Genomic DNA, 23952 nt, shown 5'->3' with positions numbered 1-23952 from the left:
CGCGCGCAGTAGAGGGAGAGCAGTACGGGGGGGCGAGCGCGCATGCGCAAGCAGCGCGCGCCCTTCCACGCCCCACCGCGCTGCTATCACGCACCTGTTAGGCCGAGACCGCGACGGAGCGAACGGGCTGACTACGACGCATGCGCGCGCCAGCTGCTGTTGAGAGAGAGGAGGGAAGGAGAGGCGCACCTGCTGCGGACGCGGAACTGTTGACACCGTCCGACGCAGGAACAGGCGAGGCTAAGAAATGCTCTGCATTTAAAACACCCACACGTGGAAACTTTCCTTTAGAGTAAACACCAGCCGTTGCTCCAAACAAATCTGCAGCGCTTCACTGGTGCATGCCAAATGCGCAGGTATAGCTCCGCCGCGTATAGCACCCGTATCCGTATTTTGTTGTATTTAGAGCACCACGTTTGGTCACCGCTTTGTATTTGGGGGCAGTGGAAATGAAATCATAACTTATTGAAAAGTAAACGACGAAATAAAATTCCTGTATTCTATGTTGTTCTCCCAATCACGCATCTGCATGATATGCACCGGTCGTGACTGTATAAAGGAGAACGTACCCCATCCGTCTACTCTCCGTTCAGTATAAATTATTTACAAACGGAATGATGAATCCCAATAGTGACACGACACATTTTAAGCACTGAAAATTGAAAGCGATTTTTAGGCTCAGTTTATCAGCAATACATCGAATTCATGCAATAGGCCAAGTGATAAAAAGTATGTCTGATATACGTAACAGTATAATAAACCTTTACATACAGCTCTTATTGATTATGAAATGACATTTGACTCCAAGCCACCAAACGTGGTAGAAGCCATAAAAATTGGGGAATACGGGACGCGTACGTAGCGCAGTTTGTAAACAAATACGATGTGTGAGTTGGTGCTGTAACTCCTCACAAAAGGGCGAGCAATTCTCTATCGGAAAATTGATTGATTGATTCACTGTCTGGCTTAACGCGCAGACGCAACGCAGGCGATGAGGCGCGATGTAGTGGAGGGCTCCGGATTAATTTCGACCATGTGGGGTTCTTTAACGTTCGACGAAATTTCGTACACACGGGAGTTCTTGCTTTTCGCCTCCCTCAGAAAAGCTGCCGCCGCGGCTGGGAATCGAACTCGCGCCCTGGTGCTCAGCAGCCCCACGCCTTAGCCACTGAGCAACCGCGGCGGGTCCCTGTTAGAAAAGGAGTCAGACACGGAAACACAATATCTCCGTAACCATTTGCCGCTGTATCAAAAAAAGGTGCTACAAAACTCATTTCGAAAAAAATCAAGGTTAAGGATTAGTGAAAATTACTTGAGTAATTTAAAATTTTCCGAAGAAATAGTCTTTTTTGATCGGTCGCGCTGGGGCTCCTGCTAAACCAAAATGCTTCGGGAACTCTACTCGGAAAGCTTTGCTTTGGGAATACTCATACACCCGAGGCAATGTTAACGAAGAATGCAGGGCAACGCTTTTTTGAAATCAGTAAGGAAATAGAGCGAAAAGGTGATATTTGTAAATATATTTGGCCAATTGTTTTTACTTTCAAAATCGAAGGAACGCAATATAGCGCGTGTGGAAATAGGTGGTGCTGAATTAGGTAAGTATTATAAGTTTTCGGTAGTAACTTACATCTGTCGTTCCAAAAACTTATATGTACTCAATCATTGGAAATATCCTTTCATACTCTCTTCCTTTTCCTTTTGCAAAAAAAAAAATAAAAACACATTTTAACCATGTAGCACCTGCTTCAGGCACGCCGAACTGAATATAAATGAACTTAGTAAAACGTCCCAACTGATGTGTTCTTTAAAATATAGTTAGAACAATATTCATGTGTACTTCTGGTGAGGGCCTACCCACAGAGAGTTGGGGTCGCACTAAGAACCATGAAAATAATACCCTAGATTAGCTTAACGATCCATAAAAAAGAAAATGCCAGAGCTAACACTTGGAAAGTGGAAAACTGCAATGTCAACCAGAGAACAAACTCAGAAGCCCTTCAAATTCAAATTAAGGGGAATCACCTGTTAACGTTCCTGAGAGAATGGGTACATCATGACCCATCAGCTTAAAAAAATCGCACACGAAAACGAAACATTGCACAAACATGAATTTTACAGCGCCAAGTTTTCTCATTTAAAAAATATGCAACTTCCATGTGTTCTTTATTTTTTTTTGTTTTAGTAAGGAAGTGATGTATTTCTGAAAGAAGCAAAGAAGGCAGTTTGTAACATTTCTGTGAACTCTCAATACTTTTTTCTTATCGGCACGCGACGCTTTTTAAGAGCGTTAGTTTCGAATTACTACGTCCCATAGGAATGTGATCATGTGAGTCCTCTTTAAGCAAAATAAGCGGGATCGATCAAGCCCATAAATGCGGAGTGATATTCCGTGTCCAAGTTTCTGTGAGCCCGGCACCTAGCTTCGCTTGCTGGCTAGTTTTCTAGCTTTGAATACTGGAGAAAAGTTCTTGATCAATTCCTTTTGACGTCGTGGGTTTTAACACTAACATCATGTGTGCAAGCGCAAGCAATTCTCTATTTTTGTGATGTCCAGGCATTATTTTATTCAAAACATGCCTTCTCAGGAAAATTCTACACATCTTTTATTGTGAATCAGGGGTATTTAGTATCGTCTAGGTATGTTTACGCTAGAAAAGCGGGTGATCACCCCATTTAATAAGATATCTATTAAACGGCAACCATACGGCGTGCACTGACTTGGGAAAGGAATGGTGTGTAATGCTGATGGATAACAGGAGGGCCATTTGATAGAGAGACAAAACTAAGAAAGCTTTGCGGGCAAGAATGCACACAAAAAAAACCACGTGGGAGGGACTGCAAGATTTTTGGCGAATGAAGCGTGATGATGATTACGATGAGAGTGAGGAAATGGTACAGTGCTTACGCACTTTCAGAAAAACGGCTTTTTCAGTAATAACGACCTCTCTCATGCGCATTTCACTTCATGGTTTGTGGGCGCTGCATCTGCACATTTGGTACTGCAAACCTCAGAATAGTTGGCTCATCCGCTCGAGTAAACCTACACTTTTCTCTGCCTCGAGTCTCACAAGATCGCGGCTACGTGCTATGCACAAAATACACGTCCTCTGTTAGCAAACAGTCCTCTCTTGCAATCGACTTACGTCGTATTACGGCTGCGTCCTCCTTCCTTGTATCGGTTGCCCGCCAATAATGAACTGCATAAAAAGTATGGTTACTATTTTCGCTAATACGTTAGTTGCAAAGCCTGGACACGCCTTTGTTCGGTTTAACTTGCTGCGTCGATGAACGACTCTTGAGAAGAAGCACCAAGCATCGACCGTTGCCAAGAGTGTAGGGTTAATGGAAGCATAAAGGAGAAAAACAAGGGCAGCATTAGGGAGGCAGAAAAGCGATGCGCTGCACTTAGCCTGATGGCGCTGCCTGCTTCGTTTTTTTTTCTTTCTTGTGTCTTTAGCCATGAATGCAGTCCTCGCAGCCCCGGCAAAAACATTGCGCAGCTCGCGTGCAATCCGTGGCACAGACAGAGGAAAATGGTGGGAGAGGTAAGACACGCATAAAGGATACTCTAAACGTTTGCTACTAAAGCCATAATCTGCCCTTGACCGTGAAAGCTTGGGGCTGTTTATGAGGCGTCTCGTAGGAAAAAAATATACTCCCAGCACATGTGCTCAGATAAAGGAGCGACAAACGTGCGTCTGTCATCAACTTTAGACCTTGTAAATGACATGAATGCCGATGGCGTTTGCAGCGAAACGCCCTCGCTCACGTGTTTCTTTGAGGTGAAGCGGAAAAAAAATGAGGGCGTAGTTTGAGACGACAAGATATTTTTGCTCACGGATGTTTTCTTCCCACGCGGCAAGCTGTCTGTTACTCGGGTTTCAGAACTAGGAATGTTTCCTAGCTAAAGCCAATGCCTAGCCGGATTCCAAATGGTATGAATGTCGTAATACCATATGCATTCTTTTTTGAGGTATCAATACGGTGTTTTCAAACCGTTTTTTTTATTCCGCAGCATCCGAACTGTTAACAGGTTGAATAGAAACCAACACATATGTTTAATTAAAACATGGCTTGCAATATATACTTAATCGTCTGATACCGGGGATTTCCTCTAAATCTGGTCGATTACCAGTCGTCAGATACTTTTCACACCTTCTTAAGTGAGTTTTACTGTGAGTTTGGTTTCTTCACGATGCCATAAATAGCAAAACAGCACCAAATATGTTTTGTAATAGACAAAAATAGGACGAACACAGGGTTTCAACGGCTAAACTGGGTGTCTACGTCATATCACTCGTCATTGCACACCCTGTCAAAAAAAGATGCAATTGTTGTGACTTTGGCCTCCGGCTTTATTATCTCTGTTTCCGTCCGGTTTTCGCTGCCCCCCAATCCGTACACTTCCATCACCGGTTCTTCAGAGACAGCTCTCAGCAGTAATACAACCGTGGGCTTCACCCTGCTCTGATAAAGAATTCCCTTCTGCAGCTTCTCACGATTTGTGGACGAGATAAATGAACAACGGTCAAGCGTAGGAGAATCAACTTTTCTTAAATAGCTTGAGAGTACCAGAATGGCATTCACTGGTTTTTCATTGTATATCTAAAGGCTGCGGGAATCCACACATACCATATTTTCACTTTTGTTGTCCCAAAGCACATGAGCGATCCTTTGATTTCAAAAAATTTTCCTCCTTGAAGGAGGACACTGAAATTCTGTCCCACGCGGTTTTGCGGTCCTAGTTTGCATAATAATCATGCTTAAAAACCTACCTTTGTTGTACAGGAGCAAACTGAAGTAAAGTGGAGCGACGAGCTCATTGGTGAACATACAACATTGAAATTTTAGCACGAACAAGAACCCGACCAAGAAGGAAGGTGAAAAGTGAAAAGTGAATTTCCACAGGAAACACATATATAAACCCCTAGAGACATCAACATAGACATGTGTCCCCACTGCACATGCGATTAGGTGGAAAGACAAAAACTTCTCACCACCGTATCTACCCTCTTTACACAAGAACTGTTATTTGCTTCTCAGAAATACTACGATTGGTTGAATAACACGGCCCGGGCTTTGAATGTGCATGTGGAATGTGGAATTACGGTGCATGATGAGAACATTCTAGGAACCAGGAAGGAAAATTCCGGAATCAACGGGTCGCCTTCGTCGCCGGTGCACAGTGGTGAACTGGATACCTTCCGATCTACCCTCAACACTTCCATCTCAGCGATCATCCCAAAACCCACCGATCTGCTTAGCCGAGTCCTTGCGGATGCCTCCCAGAATTTTCGGGTAGTGAAGACACGCCCAAAGCCTGATCTCCGGCTCCTGCAACTCTAGACCAAACGTAAGCAAGCTGAAATAATAATTTCCACCCGGGACTCTTCGTCGATATTTGCCAGGCTGCTGTACCAGCGCCTCACCGCTGCTGCTAGACTGCACGAGAAACGACTGTCCAGTCAGCGATGAATTGACTGGTGCGCTTGTCTTGCTCCGTCATCTTCTACGGCGCTCTCTGGCGCACCTTTCGCGCCATAGAATCCGGCAGTCGCCCTCCGCAAGAAGCAGCCAGTGCTTGAAATGCATCAAGCAAGGATCCTCCACAATTCGCCCCCGACGTTGCCCGGGTTGTTTGCGGCCTTTGATGCTGCGCCAGTGGCAATGCCGATTCTGTTTCTCCTTCCTAGCACTGTGGGCGCACCTCCAACTCATGATGCAATGTCTGGAATTCAGTTATCGTTCACAATGGCTGAACTCTTTACGCGATCAATCGAGCTAAAGTGGGGAGTGCTCCGGGTCCCGATGGTATCACTTATTAGGTATACAAAAATATTGTCGACCCAACATTCACGATGCTTCTGGACTCCGTAAATCAGATGCGGCTTCGTGGTCAACTTTCTGCATCATGGCTTTGGGCGGATATTGTTCCGATCACAAAGCCCAGGAAACCACCGCACGAACTTCGCAACTTGCGGCCAATAGCTTTGACAGCTAAGCTGTGCGAGCTGTCAGAGCGAATGCTTGCCTCGCATCTTCAGTGGTGGTTAGATACTTTTTAATGGTATCACCCGGTTGAAATCGAATTCAGGCCTCATCTTCGTACTGAAGATGGCTTGGAATACCTGTCATCTATGGTTTTGGTAGGAGGTTGTTCTCGCCGTGTGAGCAGTGTACTAGCTAAGGACATATGCAAGGCGTATGACAACATTAGTCACGCTGCAATATAGTCACGCTGCAACATAGTCACGCTGCAATTAGTCACCTCCAAGACAAACTCTTTGACTTTATCCGACGCTTTCTTCAACACCGTTTTTTTCTATACGCATCAATGCTGGAAGCTTCGGCACGCGGAAGCTTCGGTACCGGTACGCGGCGTACCACAAGGCTCTGTTCTGTCCCCGCTACTTTTGAACATTGTCTTGTTGCCGCTAGCTTAGCATCGTTCCACTATTCAAGACTTGTATTTCCTCATGTACGCGGATGCAATACTGTATGGTCAGTTCATCCCGACCAGTCCCGATAAGCAGAGTGCCTCCAGCAAGCGTTAACGAACTGCCAGAAGTGATGCGAGTATGCGGGCGTTACCCTCTCTCAAGAGAAGACTGCTGCGCTTCCTGTCGCGAATGCTTGGTGCAATCGCTCCCTAGCATTATCTTCGATGGCACTGCAGCGAAATGGGTGCGCCATTCCAGTTGTTGGACACCTTCGGGTTCTGGGATTGGTGATATCGGCTTCAGGTTCAGCGGCTCAGTGGCTCCGATCAGCTCGGCGGAAAGGCGGAAAAACGCTCCTCATCGTTCGGAGCTACGCTCAGAAATCTGGCGGGATCTGCTGGACGATTGCCCGCTTCCTAGTGCTCTCCGTACTACAACCATTGCTCGTGTACCTGGTACAGTTCCAGAACATAATACGACAGGACTGGGACCGGCTGGCGGCTATTAACAAGGCCCCCATTCGCACTATTACTGGCCTCCCCCGCCTAACACCAATTCCATAGCTCCAAGCAGAAGCACAGCTAAACACACTACATGAACTTATTTATTAGCGTCGTTTTGGACGCCTGGTGAAATGTGGACTGGTTCCAGAGGACGCAGCTTTCGCCGCGTACATGGGCCAGCCGCTGAATACCATACAGCCTTTTCTGCCGCAAGGCCGCCCTGGCTGTAGCATCAGGTGAATGACAACAAGTCTGTCGGGCATTCACGAGCCTCCAGTTGCCGTCCTCCATATCCCTGACTAGGCACCTGAGACGCAACCGCAGGTTATCCAGGCTTTTGTGGACGCCGGGGCATACGACTGCTTCGTCACCACGGCCTTGACGTGTCTCTCCTACCCTGCCCTAAATAAACGCTGCGCGTACGAGTAATTCCATGCACTCCCAAGCCTGCTAGCAGAACTTACTGCCATTCAGGATGGCCCACAGACGCTTGCATCGACTTTGACTGCTGGGGACAAGCTGGAACTGTATACTGACTGAACGGCAGCTATTCGGGATTCGCGTCGCGTCGCCTGGCCGCACGCATTCACGAGATTATGGACACTTATCCATGCCCTGTACGCGTTTTGTGGATTCGCCGGAACATGCTTCCTGTCCACGCAGCGGTGGATCGGGCCTGTCCCACGGACCTCCTACGGCCACTACCACTTCTCCCATTATCTACCATTGAAGAACCGCTGGTGGAAAAGAAAACCCTCCCTCGCGCCACGCCTGCTTTATTTCCACCGCGTGGAACTGACCTGCCCAGTGGGCTTGCTCGTTCGGAGGAGGTCGTGCTGCAGAGGTTTCGGGTTGAGGTGGCGTTATCCCCAACAGTTACGCACGCTTGGTCTGCCCGATATCACGCGCTGTTTGCGTACACTTGCTCCTTATGTGGGCTTCTTGCGGCAGGAGCTGACGTTGAACATTTACTGTGGACTTGTGGAGGTCTTCGAGACGCCCCAACGCAACACCTCCGATGCACAGGGCTCTATCTTGGCAGACTCCCAGATATCAAGCGCTGGATATGGGTGACCTACAACGGTTCTCTTCTTGAATTTTTGTGCGTTACGGGTGCAGTGTTCTGCCCATGGAAAATTTTTGCTTTGTCGTAGGGCAATCTATCGCAAAAGAAAGCCTAGTGAGAAGTGCTGTATATAGTCCAGCCCGCTTACAACGAACACGTCGGTAAACGGTAATCACTTCGTTATTTCCGTTCTTCGCTATGTCTGAACATAAAGTATGTGTACATTCGGTAACAGAAAACAAAGATTAGTTCTTTAGAGCCGCGACTTTATCAAAACCGGGTTCGCTATAGGTGGGCTATACTGTTTCTGCTGCTGAACGTTCAGCTGCACTTCGCGGCCGTGCCCGTTACAACTGCACCATCCCCCTGGACAGCCTCCTTTGAAGCTTCGTCCGCTTGTTCACCATCGCCAGAAACCACCTGTGCGCCCCCGAGAGCACTTTTAACTCTCAAGGCGACTCGTTTTGCACTGCAGCAGCAGCCAATCCTTCTGCAGAGCAGCCTCAGGTGCGTTGGACGAGGATCCGACCGTAGGAGGACAATCGGAGGATTCGAAGAGGGTCGGAGCCCTTCGACATTGCATAATAAGGTGCGTGATATTCCTCTCGGGCCGCGTACCTCGCATCTCACGTTCTAACCTTTTTAACAGCGAAGCTGTTTAGCAAGTCGTTATTTTTTTACCCGCTGTACAAATACGAAGAAATTGCCGAGCGCGCACAAGTGAGCGCAGGACTTGCGGCGACCGCCCAACGTCCCCGGAGAACGTTTGTCCATCCAAGCATTCCCACTCAGGGAGATCTGCGGATATTGCGGAGACCGGCCGGCAGTTAACAAAAGCCCGAAAATGCCGACCTCTCGTGTGTGCGTGGCTCGCGGCGACCGACCAGCCTCCCTGGCTGACGTTTCCCAAGCCAAGCAACCCCCTTAGGAAGATGGGCCAAGATTGTGGTGACCACCCGGCAGTTAAAAAAAAATTCCCTCGCACTTCCCCGAGGGGGAGAGTGTGTAAGTGCGAATGCACGGTTGTTGATTGCGCGATTACGGTGGATATCGTCATCTTAATGAGTAGTCGAGAGATTACACACACGCACACAACTACAAAGAAAGATATTTCACTCGTTATTGCTGGTACCGTTGCCCGGTCCGCCATCACCGTTATCGAGATGTAGGACCAGCGACCGCTCTCGACGACGGCGCGCGCTCGACTAATACCCTCCCGCGCCACGCGGCCGCTACACGAGCGCCCTCACGCGTCGGAATGCGGAGCGCCCGCTACGCGAGCGAGAGCTCTCCCGCCCGAAGTGGAGAGGAGGCGCCCAACACCCGCAATCACTGAGCGGAGAGAGGAGGAGGAGAGTAGCGCGCGCCCATCTCCCCCCGTTGCTAGGGAAGACGAGGAGCGCGTGCACCCGCAGCTGTTGCTATGCGGACGACGCCGGCGGACGATTCAGGCTCGCTTAAGAAGTGCATTCGCAGTTAAAAACAAAAAAGGCTAACGCTCGTATATGCCTGCATCGCGGCGACCGCCAAGCGGCCTCAGCGCATCTTTGTCAAGCCACGATAACCAAATTACGGACATTGGCCGTGACTACGGCGACCGCCCGGCAGTTAAAAAAACAAGAAAATGTCGTAAAGCCCGTTGCGGCAACGAAGAAGAAGCAAATCGGCAGGAATCGTGTATTTAACATTCGTGGTAGTCGTGAACCTTGCGTGCAGATTCGATACCTTCAAGCCTCGCGCGTTAGTGTGAGCTCCCTTCATTTTTTTTCTATTCTGCGGACGTAAAAATGATTTTCGCATTTCACGACTTCCAAGAACCACGAGATCTGAGACTTTCACCTTAAAAGCAATCTTGTTTTATTTAAAAAATTACCTTTGGCAAATCACTCACCGCCACGGAAAGTGTGGTTCTCACCAAAAAGACGCACTATATAAAGATAGCTTTCAGATTCGCCTTGCGCAGCCACAGCAGTAACGCAGTAGGTGAGATAACGAGGATGACAAGTACTTTTATTAAGGAAATGAATAGTGCTGCTTAGTGGAGAGAGCACGGCAACTGGGGAAGGAAACAGCATCCAACAAAAGATGGAGCAGGCTCACGCTAGCGCTTAAGACTTGAAGGTAGCGAAGCTGCACGCATCCTTCACGAACCATTACGAAGGTTTATTTCTACGATTGCAGCCGATTTGCTTCTTCTTCGCTGCCACCATGACTTTTACTCCATCATTATTGCTATGAGTGTGGTCTTTCACTTTTGGTACCGATATTCATTGAACATCACCTTTGAGGGGGCTTACGCTATGACGTGTCTTTCTCGTTCCGAGCTAGTGTTGCCACGATTACGGCGAACGCTGGAGCCTTGTTGCTCGTTCCCAGCAAGTGTTTCTACGGTTACGGCGAACACCGGAGCTTCTTTTGGCAATTTTGATCAACTTCCTAAAGTTGTATTTTTGGCTAGACGACACGCGCCAGGAATGCTGGGCGGACACCGCAAAGCACGGAAGGACCAGCGCTAGGCATTTTTTCTTATTTAGTTTACTGCCGCATGGTCACCCTGAGGCCCACTGTTACGTACGTGGTCTCGGCAATTTTAAGTTCGGAGTTGCGTAGGACCGCACAATCGCCGTCTGTGTCCGTGCATAGCATTTACAATCGCAAAAAAGTCGCACACGCACCGGCAGGATTTGAGCCTGAGTCTGGTAGACCAGACAGAGTTAGCGTCAGTCATCTTACCCATTCGGCTACGACCATGAGTTAGTACCCGAGAGTCAAACTGCGTACTCCCTTACTGCAAAGGTGCGGAGTACCTTAGGACCTTCCAACGTCCGTCCGTGTTCATCCGTGCACACATCTCCATCAGGCGAAAATCAAGCGGACTTCCATTTGAGCCGTGAGTAGCCGTTTCATTTAGGGAATAATCAAGGTGCATGCAACTCACTCCTCAAATCGAATGACGGTCGGGGCGCAAATCGGATGTCACTCGGCGCGCAACTTGGGTGTCATTTCGAGTACCCGCACTCCGCACCCTCGTCATCATCCACGGAGTGGAGATGCTGTCATTTTTCTTGGTATTTTTAACTGCAGACACAAAATACTACGATTTACTTAACAGCTTCGCTGTTAAAGCAGGCGCGTCAATTTACTAGCAACCTGACCATGTGACTAGGGGTTAATACAACACTGAAAAAAGGGTATTCGTGCGTTATCTTGATGTTCAAATCTTTGAATCTCTGATGTTACTTCATGTTGTAAGAATATTCATATTCGTTCAACTGGTGCGATCACTATGTACTAGAGGCACAACTACAATGACAGTAATGTTTTTCGGCAGTGGTGTAGTACGATCACTATGAGCTGGAGCACACTTACAATGACAGCCATTTTTTTCGGCAGAGGTGTAGTACGATAATTATGGACTAGACCACAACTACAATGACAATCATGTCTTTCGGCAGTGGTGTAGAGGGCGGCCGCAAATCACACAATAAAGTACTACCTGGATCCTCATAATGGCTCCTAAAAAAAGTGGCTGGTTGGTCCCCACTACTTCTTGTGTGTACCTTATTATATGAGTTCTTTTTTAAAATTTCAGAGAAAATCGGCGTCGTTGTGTTGTTTCTTCCAAACAATTTTTTCACGAAGAAAACTTGTATTGTCTATGTGGTCTTTCAGGGATCGTAAGCATTGCCAAGCGGGCAGTCCCAGTACTTCAGGCAGACGTCTTTAGATCCGTTTCCTTTCCCGTCATGTACTTCGCCTTGGTAAAAAATGTTGTATGAGAATATCAAGCTGACCATGAGCTGGCTTTAGCGTTACTACTGCCACCACACGTGTACGTCAACAATGACAACAAAAACAGGATATTATATGTGGAAGCCACGAGAAGACTGAGCTGGCTTCTAACTCCACTTTTGACACTTTCTACACTCTCTGCTATGTAGCTGCCGCTTACGACTTGATCCACGTGTGGGTGGCATTGGCTGTTCTTGGTGTGTTATGAGCTGCTTTACAGGATAGAAAAATAAACCGATACAGCAGACAGCAACTTCAGATTTGGTTACGTGCATATTTACAAAATGATAACCAGTGGTAGGGGTGTAACATGTTGAAGAACTGGGGAAGGTGAAATCTTTCAGCTAAAACACAAAAGAAACGTCTAAATTTCCTTTCAAAGTTCAATGTCCTGCCCCATATATGAATTTGCTTCTGCAATCAGTGCCTGATTGATTTTTGCGAGATAAATGAATGCATTAGCTTATTTATGGTTAATCCACTTCTTCGTTCGGTGATTTGTTGAGATAACATTTAAGTCGAGCATTTTAAAAAGTGCTGCTGCACTTAAAATATATGATTCCTTCACGTTTTATGCACTGCTTTGTCGTAGCTTTTCATTTTGTTAAGAGGGAGGCACAAGGGGGATAGGGTATCTAGAGGTATCCGCAGGTTAGGCACAGCGTACGTAGGAGGTGTCACGACAAGTCAGTCAAGCCGGCCGTGCCAACAGCGGGATCAAATCCTCGCCTTCCTCATCGTTACCTCAAGCGCTAGGGGAATAGCTGGCATGGCCCAGGCACTTCTACCCGTGGAAATTAGGCACTGAGCTTTTCGACTGGCTCTATCTTCCTCGCCGCTGGTCTCCAAGCGCCGATGAGCATACCCCTCCGGGAGTAAACGCTTCTAGGGATCAGGAAGAGGAGGGGGCGAGTGTTCGGACTATAGCTTTCCGACATTAATGACATCTGCGTGCGGTAACCTGGCGCACCGCAGAGCAGTGCTGGGAAATCGCGTAAGACACGTCTGTGACCTGAATCAACGCATGGTTGGTGTAATACAAGAGAAGTTTCTGAGCCAGTTCCAGTGGACAACTGAGGTTCCATAGCATAACAAGCGTTCCATGGGAGGAGCTAATGCTCCCGCTGCAGTGATTGTAGCGCGTATTTGCTACTTTTGGGACACTGATATTTTTACCCGAGCGATGTGCCGTGCCAGTTGGGCCCACGTGATAGCTACATTGGCATTTTCTGTGGAAGGTGTGCAGGAAAAAATCAACGTGTCCATTTGTAATATCGGTTCTCGTCCATGAAGAAGATAAAACGGGGAGAATCCAGTCGTGCTGTAGGCAAAAGTGACGTAAGGCAACGTATGGTCAAAGTCTCGGTGGTCAGCTGACACGTACATCGAGAGCCTGTCCGTGAGTGTTCGGTTAAGGCGTTCTGGAAGACCATTCGTTTGAGGGTGTTATGGCTCAATATCAAAGTTTTGTGGGTGACGGAGCATGAGTGCACAATGTCCATATCGTAAAATTGCGGAAACACGCGCGGACGGAAGAAACTAGTTAGAAAAGCGCCGACCGTCAACCCTCCTCAGATCTGACTTGATCGTTAGCCCTTGTAGGCCTTTCTGTTCTTCCGTCCATGTGTGTATCAGCTGTTTTACGTTATCAACTCACATCAACCCGCCTCGTTACTCGAGAAGATGGTCGTTGACAACTCGGGACAGGACACACGGACCTCAGTTGATAGAACTTGTCGAGTAGCGTCGGGCTCCCAAATGACATATCGGAGGAGAAAATCTGCAACGCCAGTCAAATGACTTGTTGAAAGTGCGCGAGTAATGAAAAAAAAATTCTATATAAACGGTAGCAATCGCAAGCATTCAGGAAAGGGGCCAGAGTAAGTCGATGGCAACCCAGTGAAAATGTTGTAATGCGACGCCTATGGTCTGAGGTGCACTTGCTGACAGCACAGTTATGTGACTCCTGCGGTTGACTAAAGTTTCATGCTTTCAAGTAGCGCTGCACTTATTTGTACAGACCAGGCCAGTAGGTGTGGCGGTGTGTGCGGTCATAAGTACGAGTTAAGCTAAGGTGACCACCTGTGGGTACGACATGGAGCTGCTGTAGTACTGACAACCGCGTGGGCTCTGAACAACGAGTAGCAATGCTGGTCCATCAGACCGGAAGTTACGGCGGTAGAGCAGACCTTTATGGAGTTGGAAGCCACTTCCGAACAGTTCTAATACACTCTTCCTTTCTCGTAAGTAACCCTCTTTCATGACCTGTTGCAATTAACTCGCGAAATGCAAATATGGGTAAGCTAGCCAAATGTAGTTATTCTGGTCTACCGGGTATCCTAGCCATGTTGCGCGCCATGCATCGATTTTTCAGCCTATACGAATACTCTTAGCGCCATAATATTGCCGCGTGACGAAATTTCGAAGCGTCCCACGACGACCCGTCTTCCGGACATCTCGGCACAGCTCGCACTATTGCAAAAATTAAGGCGAAGTACTTCTGGCCCCGCCTTACATCTGACGTCATCCACTACGTTCGGAATTGACGTGACTGCCAGCGACGAAAAAGGCCGCCGACAAGACCCGCCGGACTCCTGCAACCGATCACCATCCTGTCGAGGCCCTTTCAACAGATTGGAATGGACCTTCTAGGCCCGTTCCCTACGTCACGATCAGAGAACAAGGGGATTGTCGTAGCGACAGACTACATGACGCGCTACGCAGAGACCGCCGCTCTTCCGAGGGGGACAGCACAAGAAGTCGCCAAGTTCTTTATAAACCAGGTTGTGCTACGACCTGGAGCCCCTGAAGTCCTAATCACGTACCGCGGAACGGCCTTTACCGCGGAGCTGATGCAAGGAATCTTACACTACAGCAACACGGATCACCACCCCCAAACGAACGGACTAACGGAACGTCTGAACAAGACGATTGCGGATATGCTGTCCATGTATGTCGACGTTGAACATAAGACGTGGGACGAAGTCCTCCCGTATGTCACGTTTGCGTACAATACAGCGACGCAGATGACACCATTCGAGCTTGTCTACTGAAGACGGCCGACTACGATCCTCGACGCCATGCTTCCGCATGTAGAAGACGACGACCTCAACGCCGACGTCCAAGGATACCTTCAACGTGCTGAGGAGGCCCACCATCTCGCTCGAGTTCGTATAACGGACCAGCAGCTGGTGGATGCTGGCCGCTACAAAGTGGTGATTCCGGCACATCACGACGACGCACGCGACCCGAAGTCGTCCACGTGGTTCGGCTCATACCGTACTTCGCGAGATGACGCACTCTTTTTGTTGTTTTTTGTTGTGGCTGTTTGTTTAGACTGTTGTTTTATGTTAGCATCGGGTCGATGCACTCTTAGAAGGGGGTAATGCCTCGAACCATGTACGGGTTTGTTTATTTATTGTTTGTTTTTAATGCCCCGCCGCGCCCGGCTCTGTTATCTGTGTCCCACGCGAAGCGCGTGTTCCATTCTTTATTTTTATGCCGCACGGCTATCTCATTCAGATAAGCAGAGTGTTTCGCCCTAACGCCGCTAGCCCAGAATAACATTCGGTGATCTACAATGTTCTGTATGGGAATCGACGGTTCCAGAAACTCTCCCGCCGAAAGATAAAAGCCTGCACAGCAGTCGCCGCGGCATTCGATTCTGCGGCGCTCGCCGACGCAAGTCACTTTGTTGACCGCTGCTTCGCCGCGTCTGTATTCTTTTGAGTTGTTAGGGGAGCACAAGTTCGCTCCAATAAACTTGTTTCTCCTTCAAGACAACTGCGTCGTCCTTGTCTTCGTGACAATATGATGTGTACTCCGACCGGACATGCCTTATACAATCTATACATTACTCTGAACATTGGGCAGTGCAAATAAGAAACGCCTATGAAAGCGTGGACCTAGTTTTCTGGGCTAACGATAATGCAGCCGAGCCGAAATTTCACTGTCAACTACTTCCCCTGTTAAAGTTATTAGCATGCTTGAGCCACGTAATCCAGATTTTGGTGTGCCGCATCTGATTAACCATTCCGGCTGGCCGCTATCTGATTCTGGTTATCCCCAGTCGCCACAGAGTCGTGACTCATGAATGTCGGTGCAACGGAACCCAAACAGGCCACTCACAATAAACTTCAAGAATGTTTAAGCGAACAACCTAAAACAGGGCTATTGTTAGCATTCATTCCCGTGTCGGAAATGTTGGCGGGATGCTCAAAGGGGTTTGTACGAAGGATAATTGAAGCCTTTAGATAAGAATGGAGTAATGTTTTTATTGGCTAAGCGGTAGGTCCAATATTCCGTCATAATTAACATACGCAAGCCCAGTATGGGAACGCAACCGCGTAGTGATCATTACTTGTAACATGAATAACGCGCAACTAACATCCGCTGTTTGTATTAACATGGTACCAATGGCAACAAGAAATTGTTCTACTTGATTTTTTTGTCTTATGCCCAAGTATACAAGGTACGTGTTCGTGTTGAAATCGAAGGTCACTACATGTTAAGAAAGCAAAATCGGTCTTCCGTAGAGTTTCGTTTGATTGAGGAGAATATAGTTCAAGACTATTCAATACAGAATACAGAGTACAGTTCCAGACCCGCCGCTGGGTCTCAATGGCTGGGGCATTCTGCTGCTGAGCTGTTGGACGCGGGTTCGATTACCGGCCGTGGAAGCCACTTTTCTGATGCAGGTGAACAGATAAAACGCCCGTATGTCCGAAATTTCCGCGCACGTTGAAGATCCCTACGTGTTCAAAATTAATGCGGATCCCTCCGCTACCACGCGCCTCATCAGCTGAGTAGCTTCGGCTCGTTAAGCCTTCTAATAAATAAATGATTTCACTGGAGAATATGTTTTCATTCATCTGGAACGCTGCAGGCTGACGCCTAAGCTGAACTAAGAAGCGCCGTTGCGTTTCGCAGTATTGAAAAATATGCAGTTCTAATGCCTTGTCCTTGCCACACGTGTTTTTTTTTTCAACACATGATTTCGAGCATTTAAACTGTCGATCACCTTTAATTTCGGACGCACAAGCCATAAAAACTCAGTTGGCTGCCGCTCTTTTTCGTTCTTAATACTCAGACGTCTTGGGTTCTGCATGCAGATGCATAGTTTCCAGCTCTTTTTAAGCAATAAAAATATCGAGGTGGTGGTCTGAGTATCTAAGGTGCATTTATGCAGCGCTGTTTGGGAAAAAATGCGCCCACATATTTCACCTTCATCGCTGCGGCTTTGCGTGCTAATCGCATTCCCATCACTTTTTTGAACGGCGTTTCATAGCGAAAAAAAATTATTATTACATATTTTCGTGTTCTTGGCTTTTGGGTTGGCGTAGTGTTTTGCGTGGTCATTAATTTTCAAGTACCGCATGCCTATGAGCTAAGAAGCGTTCGCTCCTACGAAAGAAAGTTCTAGGTACGTTGGCGGTATTCGTGCATCGTTCACACACTTTGTAAGTTATTTTTTCTCGCTCCCTTCCTTCTCGCGAATAATAAGCGCTGGAATCTCAGGGCGCTCGTAGGTATAATACAGCTTGGGCTCTCGCCAAAGTCTCACTATTGCCAATTAATTACGACCGATACCTGTGTGGGAAGCATATTTTCCTCAATTGAGCGTTTTCCGAGTGGGGCGTTGGATTACTTAGGTGTTAATGGTCTTTGGAAGCCTTGATGCGCGTGAAGTACTACTCGTGGTCAGCCGTGTGGTGCTTATTCTATAATTAAAGAGCAATCCAGCTCGATTTATATTCTCGCAGAAGGTTACGTGGGTTCTCTTGTCACTAAACGTTTGTGTGATTTATTACTAGTCGGGCTGAGGATTCATCGACAGAAGCACGAGAAAATTGATCGTGGAATCCGTGAGGGCAATGTTATGGTGTTTATTCAGGTTTATTCGCGCTAGTATTTGTTGACTTCTACAGACGCTACTCTGCGCCTGAGAAGGCTTATTTTCCACTGAAATTACGAATTCGTCATTTATATGCCTGGGCTTTCTAAGGCGACACTTTTTTCGAAATCAGCCTATCACAGCGTCAGTTAGAAACGTGACACAATCCGCTAGGCACAAATACATGAGAGATGAGAGTTATTTATTAGAGCTATCAAGCCTTTTAATAACCGTTTTTCGGGGCAGCTAAATTTGTTTAGATGCTTTGAATGAGGAACCATTTTGGCTTCCTCTCGTGATTCTCGTCACAGACCTCGTAGCTACAGCATCGTATTTGAATGTGTTTATTTGCTTTCCTTTCTTCATTTTTGCCTGTCTTGGAGTATTCTTCGCTCCTGCGTGCTCCTGCGCGGTATTTCAATAGCGTGGTATATCACGCTTAGCCTGCAACAAGATGGTCTCGTGTCTCCAGGCATGGCGGCCAAGGCCTTCGAAAGACGATTGTGCACTACCACCAGACTGACAATGGTGGGGTTCTCTTCAAGCCTCTTGTCTTTCGTTGCAGAGTAAATTTGCGTTAACCTGAAGTAACTTACAGGTGGTCCAAACATCTACTGGAGACGCGGCATGTTTGAATCCCACAGACAACTTCGCCCAATGTTATTATCAGTACCTTTTTGTTTGCGCTGTCGTCCGTTTTTGCACGGTATTTTTGTTGCCCCGAAGACAAATGCAGAATTTTCGCGTCATGAGGCACTTATGCTGTCGCATTGAAATTCTGGTAACAATTACTCAATGTTAGGTTTCCGATATCTTTCTTATCCGGAACACCGTCCCCTAGGCGACGTTATCTTTGTGCAGCACTGACTCTAATCACAGTGGGCTTTTTTAATTACAATGAAACATTGCAGCTAGTTTCGGTCTTTTTGTGGCGAGCACAGACGATACTGAAAGAAAGTAACTACAAAAAAACTAAGAAGTAAAATTTGCCGGTCCGACAAACCTTATGCAGATGCATTTATGGCCACTGCTTGCTACACTACACAAGTACCCGTCATTAGTTGTGGATACTTTGGGCTATTCGTCTTCGCAAGGAACAACGATAATACTCACCGCTACTCGCATTATCTCGCACTATTCACTTCGCAGACGCTGCCTCGGGCGGGCTCATACATAATGCAGGTTGGCTATTTTCCCTCGGGGCAGACAGTGTACTCGTAGCGTCCGTAAAATCGCATCATGAAACGCCTTGCCACGGCCAAGCAAGGAGACTCTCTGCACAGCGTGCATGTACTAGCGTTGCCCGATACTTGAAAAGTGTGAGATGCAAGGATGTCTACTGCAATGCACAATTCGAAACCCAGTCCTCTTAATGCACCCATAGTTTGCAAGCAATACGACTGCGTGGTGCTATAGAAGGGCACAGCGAAGAAAGTTGTGCGACCTGGGACTTCAGGCGCTACGTCATGGCCGTTAATCTCGCGCATGCTTGGGCCCTTAACCTTGCAGAGGGGAGCAGGTGCTCCTTTCAACTCTACTTTCGTTACTTTTACTGCCTCGCCTGCGTCAGAAGAGAGCTGCAAGAAGGGGTCGGGGGCGCAGTCGTTTGCCCCAAACAGGGCGCCAGTGAGTCACGTTGTTGACGGTGGCGGCTGCGGCAGTGGCATCAACCTCCACACTGAGCGCGACATGACGTAAACAACACCGTAATTCCCAGCGGGTGTCGTCGGTAAACAGGGGGACCTAACACTGGAAGCTGTAGAGGAAATTCCTCCACGCGACCCAAATTGTTTAAGAATTTGCGGCAAATCATCCGGAGAAAAAGTTTTCCGGAATTCAAAAACTTGAAAACTGCGGACAGCATGTATTGCCTGGGATTTCATTGTCAGTCCGGGAAGACGACGTCTACCAAAAATGTCTGCGGAGTAAAACGGAAGAGCATGGCGAAACGAAAAGAGTGGGTACTGTGAATCGCTTAGAGGGTTTTCATTTGGCGTTTAGTGCCTTTTTATTTGTGTTTCTGCTTAGTGAAGAACCATATATAACGGGCCTTGTGATTATAACTTTCTCTACTATTTTGCAGAGTTAAACTTGGAGTTGCCGTCATAGCATATACGCTTACATCGTGAGGATTCGGTACAATAACGGTAGTCAATCATTTCAAAACACTTTGCGTATTTTTTGTTCTTGCAATCATCCCACTAAATACGAAGTGTGCTATTATTTTACACGTTGCAAAAGCTTTATTTTTAAGAAAGGGCTATGTTCTTGGGGTTTCCTTTAGCGTAAGATCCCTTGTAGCTGCTCCCTTTTAGGATGTGTACACTAGTCCAAATGCAATTTTCGCTGCTCTACTCGTGTAATCCGTAACCCCCATGCTTATATGGCAACTACAACAGTCAATGGCTGCACTTACCTTTTTCGGGAATATTGGAGTTTTCTTAGTGCTGTTTGAAACCAATTGTTAATCAAGAAAAACGGCAGACTGTTTTGAAGAGTAAAATACCGAATGCTTGAAAATTATTTCATTTATCCCTTACATAATTAGCGGCTGCATTCTTGGTCTATAGCCACTTTGTACTTGGATTCAAAGAACCAGTGGTAGTACTGCTGTTAGACTTCTGTACCGGTTTCACAGGAGCACATCACATGAAACGGGGAGAAAAAGAAGACAACGCTACTTGTGGTAGGTTTTACTACATCGAAGTAGTCATTCCGCCAGGTAGCGTAATAACTAACATGCAAAAACATTCGAAGAAATGATTGTACAATGTTTTGGACTCCTGTTTTTTTTTTCTTGTTCGTCACCTTGCACTTCGTACAGATTCCTGAGACATCTGGTAATGGACTTAAATGCAGAGCAAACGCAGTTAAAGCATTTCATCCAAATGTGCCTTGCAAAGAGGGAATATTTGTAATATTCTTCTCGCATAACCCCTGGCTATAATAGTGCCATTCTCAGTTGGCGCGCAGGCGAACGCCTCATCCGTTGAGACTGGTCACGATGCGTGCTAGTGGTGACAACAGGGACGTCGACCTTCCAGTCTTGGTTGACTTTGGCAGTGACGGAAGAGACTTGCAAGCGTCAGATCCCGTCTTGAAGTTGACGCACACCGTGTCAAGAAGGTCTCCTGCGTTCAAGAGCCATCGAAGAAAGATCAGTAAGTGAGATTGATATCAAGAGTTTACCGCTTTTCTTGAACTCGCATAGGCCCTAAGGAGTGGGTTTTAGCTTTTATTTTTTTTCTTCTTTTTTTTTTGGAGGGGATTAACCTTTATGCCCAGGTTATATTTTGAGCAGCTAGAGAAAGAGAAGTGCATCGTGCGGATGGACGATTGAGAAAAACGATAACGTCTCATTCCTGAACACTTCGTGTTGCTGGCTTCTAAGTATTTTTGCGCACTGCGCTCTGCCAATAACGCTCAAGCGGGAGCACACTGAAATACCTAGAAAGAAGGAGCGGATGCGGCTAATGGATGATAAAAGAATACCAAGATAATAGTAAACCATTCTCTCGTTTAAGAAGACACACTTCGCAGACTAAACAGCCATTTTACGCTCATTTTCGTCTTCGGTTTATGGGGCTTATAAGCTTAAAGACTTAGGCACGTAGCTACCTCAGGCCGTCAACGTGGCCACATGGTTAATAGAAATTGGCAAAAATTGTTCGGCGCAAGGCAAAATATTTCACAGCTGTCAGGCAAATGAATGACAGCAAACGTTCCAAGAATCAGTGGCACCACAGTGGAATGGGTCTGTAGATCAGGTAAGCTTGTATCTGCAAAAGGGCTCTTTACCAAATTCTTCTTGCCCACATTGAAGGGGTGTTCACCTCAATAAGTATTGACCAGCCTTGTACGGTACCCACGTCAGCCAAGTACTCTGTGAAATAACTATCGCAATTGATGTTCACTGTTTTACTTTTTCGCAGCGGAGCGCAAAAAGGCGGGTGAGATCCCGGCCTCGGCAGCTGCTTTTTTGATAAAGGCAAAAGATATACGCTCGTTCGTCGACATTTTTGCCATGTAAAGATCCCCAGGTGATCAACATTAATGCGGAGCACAACACAATGTCACACCTCTTCTTCAAGGTGTTGCTTCGGTGCGTTAAACCACAGAATCAATCAATCAATTTACATTTTCTCTCTTGCCATCGAGCTGCGGTCAAATGAAGAGTAGTAGTATTGAGAATTGCCGTTTGAAAGTATATGCATCAGGAATTGCCGTCGATGTGAAAGATGGCGTAAATCTTTTTGCATTTAAAATTTCGAAAAGAAAATGGTTTTAAGTGCAGGACTCACAAGCACAATCTACCTTGGTTTGTAAATATTTCGGTAGTAAGAAAAACTGCTTTCCCGTTATTAAGAGTGGAAGAAACGGCGTCACAAATGTATTATCCATGAAATGTTATCTACCAATTAAAACCGTTATCTAGGCTTTATATATAGGCATGCAACTGCGTGCGCATTTCAGCGAGAAGATTCTTTCACTGGCACTAACTTTAGCGCTAAGGGGCATGACTGATGTGGGCACGGCTGCTATGAAAAAGATAGTTAGCATTAATAAGCTGGAAAAGGGGTTCCGATGTAGTCATCTGCGCTCAAGACTGGCAGGTTGATCTGCTGCCTACTCTCTCAAATTGCTTGCAATTTTGTTTCGCAGGACCATTTTTTTAGCGCACGCCAGCCTAAACTGCTCATTTGCTATCAATTCGGAGTTTCCTTCCTCGCGTACTTGCAATGGTGGACAAGCCATAAATGAAACGCTTGGCTTTGTCGATTCACCAGCTGGCTCATTTGGCTGCTTGCCCCTTCTCTTACTTCCTGATTGGCTAAGCGAGAACCCTCCCTATCGCATTTCGCGCACTGAATAACTTTCCCCTTGAAAAGGTTAGTCACGATTTCTCCAGACATAGCGACGCCTCACCCGTTCACTCTGTGAGTGCAGATAATCGGCTGTCTAGATAAAAAATGACTACAAGTAAGCAGCAGCAAACACTATCAGAGGTTACCCAATGCCGGTATTTGAGGACGCCCCTCATTACAAATCCAATGAAGCTACGAAGGAAAACAACGACCCGCACCGGCCGCTGTTGCTGTGAGGATTTCAAGGCCGGCATTCCATACTATTCCTCCTAAACTTGGGGATGTCAAACGAGAAACAGTTTTAAATGTTAATTCTGTCCGAATTACGCAGGTTTGTGGGTATTGTATTGGGACCGACTAGCCTCTAACTGTAGAGGGCAAGGTCTTGCATTTCTTGTCAGCCGCTGTTAGCATATGGGCTCGTACATTGTAAACTTGTGGCTGTAAAACCGGTGACGAAATTTAAATCACGATTGTGTTTCGTTTATGAATGCCAATGGGCACTAAGCAAATGGCCGTAGAATCACCCAATGTACATGGCCAAGCTGTGTACTTCTGGGTATTCCTCATTTGGTATACCTGCCTCCGCATGTGCAAGCATTGATTTCGAGGATGGGGCTTTCTGAGATATCCATGAAACTAAATAGCAAAGCGCCTATTATTTCTTATTGTCAGTCAGACACGCGGCAGAGTTGTTGTGATTGACGCTTCAGAAACTGAATAGGTGACTCTGGGTGGATGCCCATCACGGCCGTACAGCGCGAATGCCACTTTTTTCTATGCTGTTGTAGGCGACAAACTAACGACAAGCAAACAGCCATAAGCAAGGACGCCCTGCTCCAAAACGAGAAATCTACTGTGTACAAAAAACCCTGTAAGCATAATTCCACCTAGGCTAAGGTCTTACAAATTTACAAAAAATGGTTGCTCGTCAGGTTGCTTTGCTGCAATGTTGTTTAAAGACTGTGGACTTCTTACAGTCGTGTCGTGTAACCCGGTCTCCTCTCCCCGTTTCTACGGCGCGAACTAAAAATGGAAAAGCGGTTGGTTGAATTTTTCAAAAATCCCGCGTTCGCACCCCTAACGCTCCATATGTTGCCACAACAAACATACTAATTTACCCTTTATTTTTTCGTTTTGCTTGTAACAAAACTGGGCATCATCTTTCTCTTGCGTTTTTGCGTTGTCGGGTCCGTCTTCGACATATTTTTTACAGTGTAGTTCTCGTCCTTTGCGATTGTATTGTAATTACAAGATTGCTGATGAACGAAATTACAGACTCACATTTTGCTTCAACTATGCCTGAGGTTTAATGCCATGTATAATGAGGTTCAGTGCCATGCCCTGAATAATGGCCATGCCAGTATGAGCCATGCAAGCTCTTTTAGTA

The 23952-nt window shown here is 46.8% G+C and overlaps 1 protein-coding gene across 1 annotated transcript in view; it reads right to left on the bottom strand.

The window, feature by feature from the left end:
• Nucleotides 1–20389: 20389 nt before the first annotated feature.
• LOC144148967 (uncharacterized) overlaps nt 20390–23952 on the bottom strand; it is a 34551-nt gene continuing 30988 nt past the window's right edge. The window contains exon 6 of the mRNA XM_077680486.1: nt 20390–20828. Coding sequence (XP_077536612.1) covers nt 20680–20828 — 149 coding nt within the window. The 3' untranslated portion in view covers nt 20390–20679. The remainder of the gene's footprint in view (nt 20829–23952) is intronic.

Source organism: Haemaphysalis longicornis, unplaced genomic scaffold, assembly GCF_048455015.1.
Source record: "Haemaphysalis longicornis isolate Haplotype H1 unplaced genomic scaffold, Haemaphysalis longicornis Haplotype H1 scaffold_8, whole genome shotgun sequence".
Taxonomy (NCBI): Eukaryota; Metazoa; Arthropoda; class Arachnida; order Ixodida; family Ixodidae; genus Haemaphysalis; species Haemaphysalis longicornis.
Note: the sequence above shows the minus strand (reverse complement) of the source record. Positions and strands in the feature narration are given on the sequence as shown.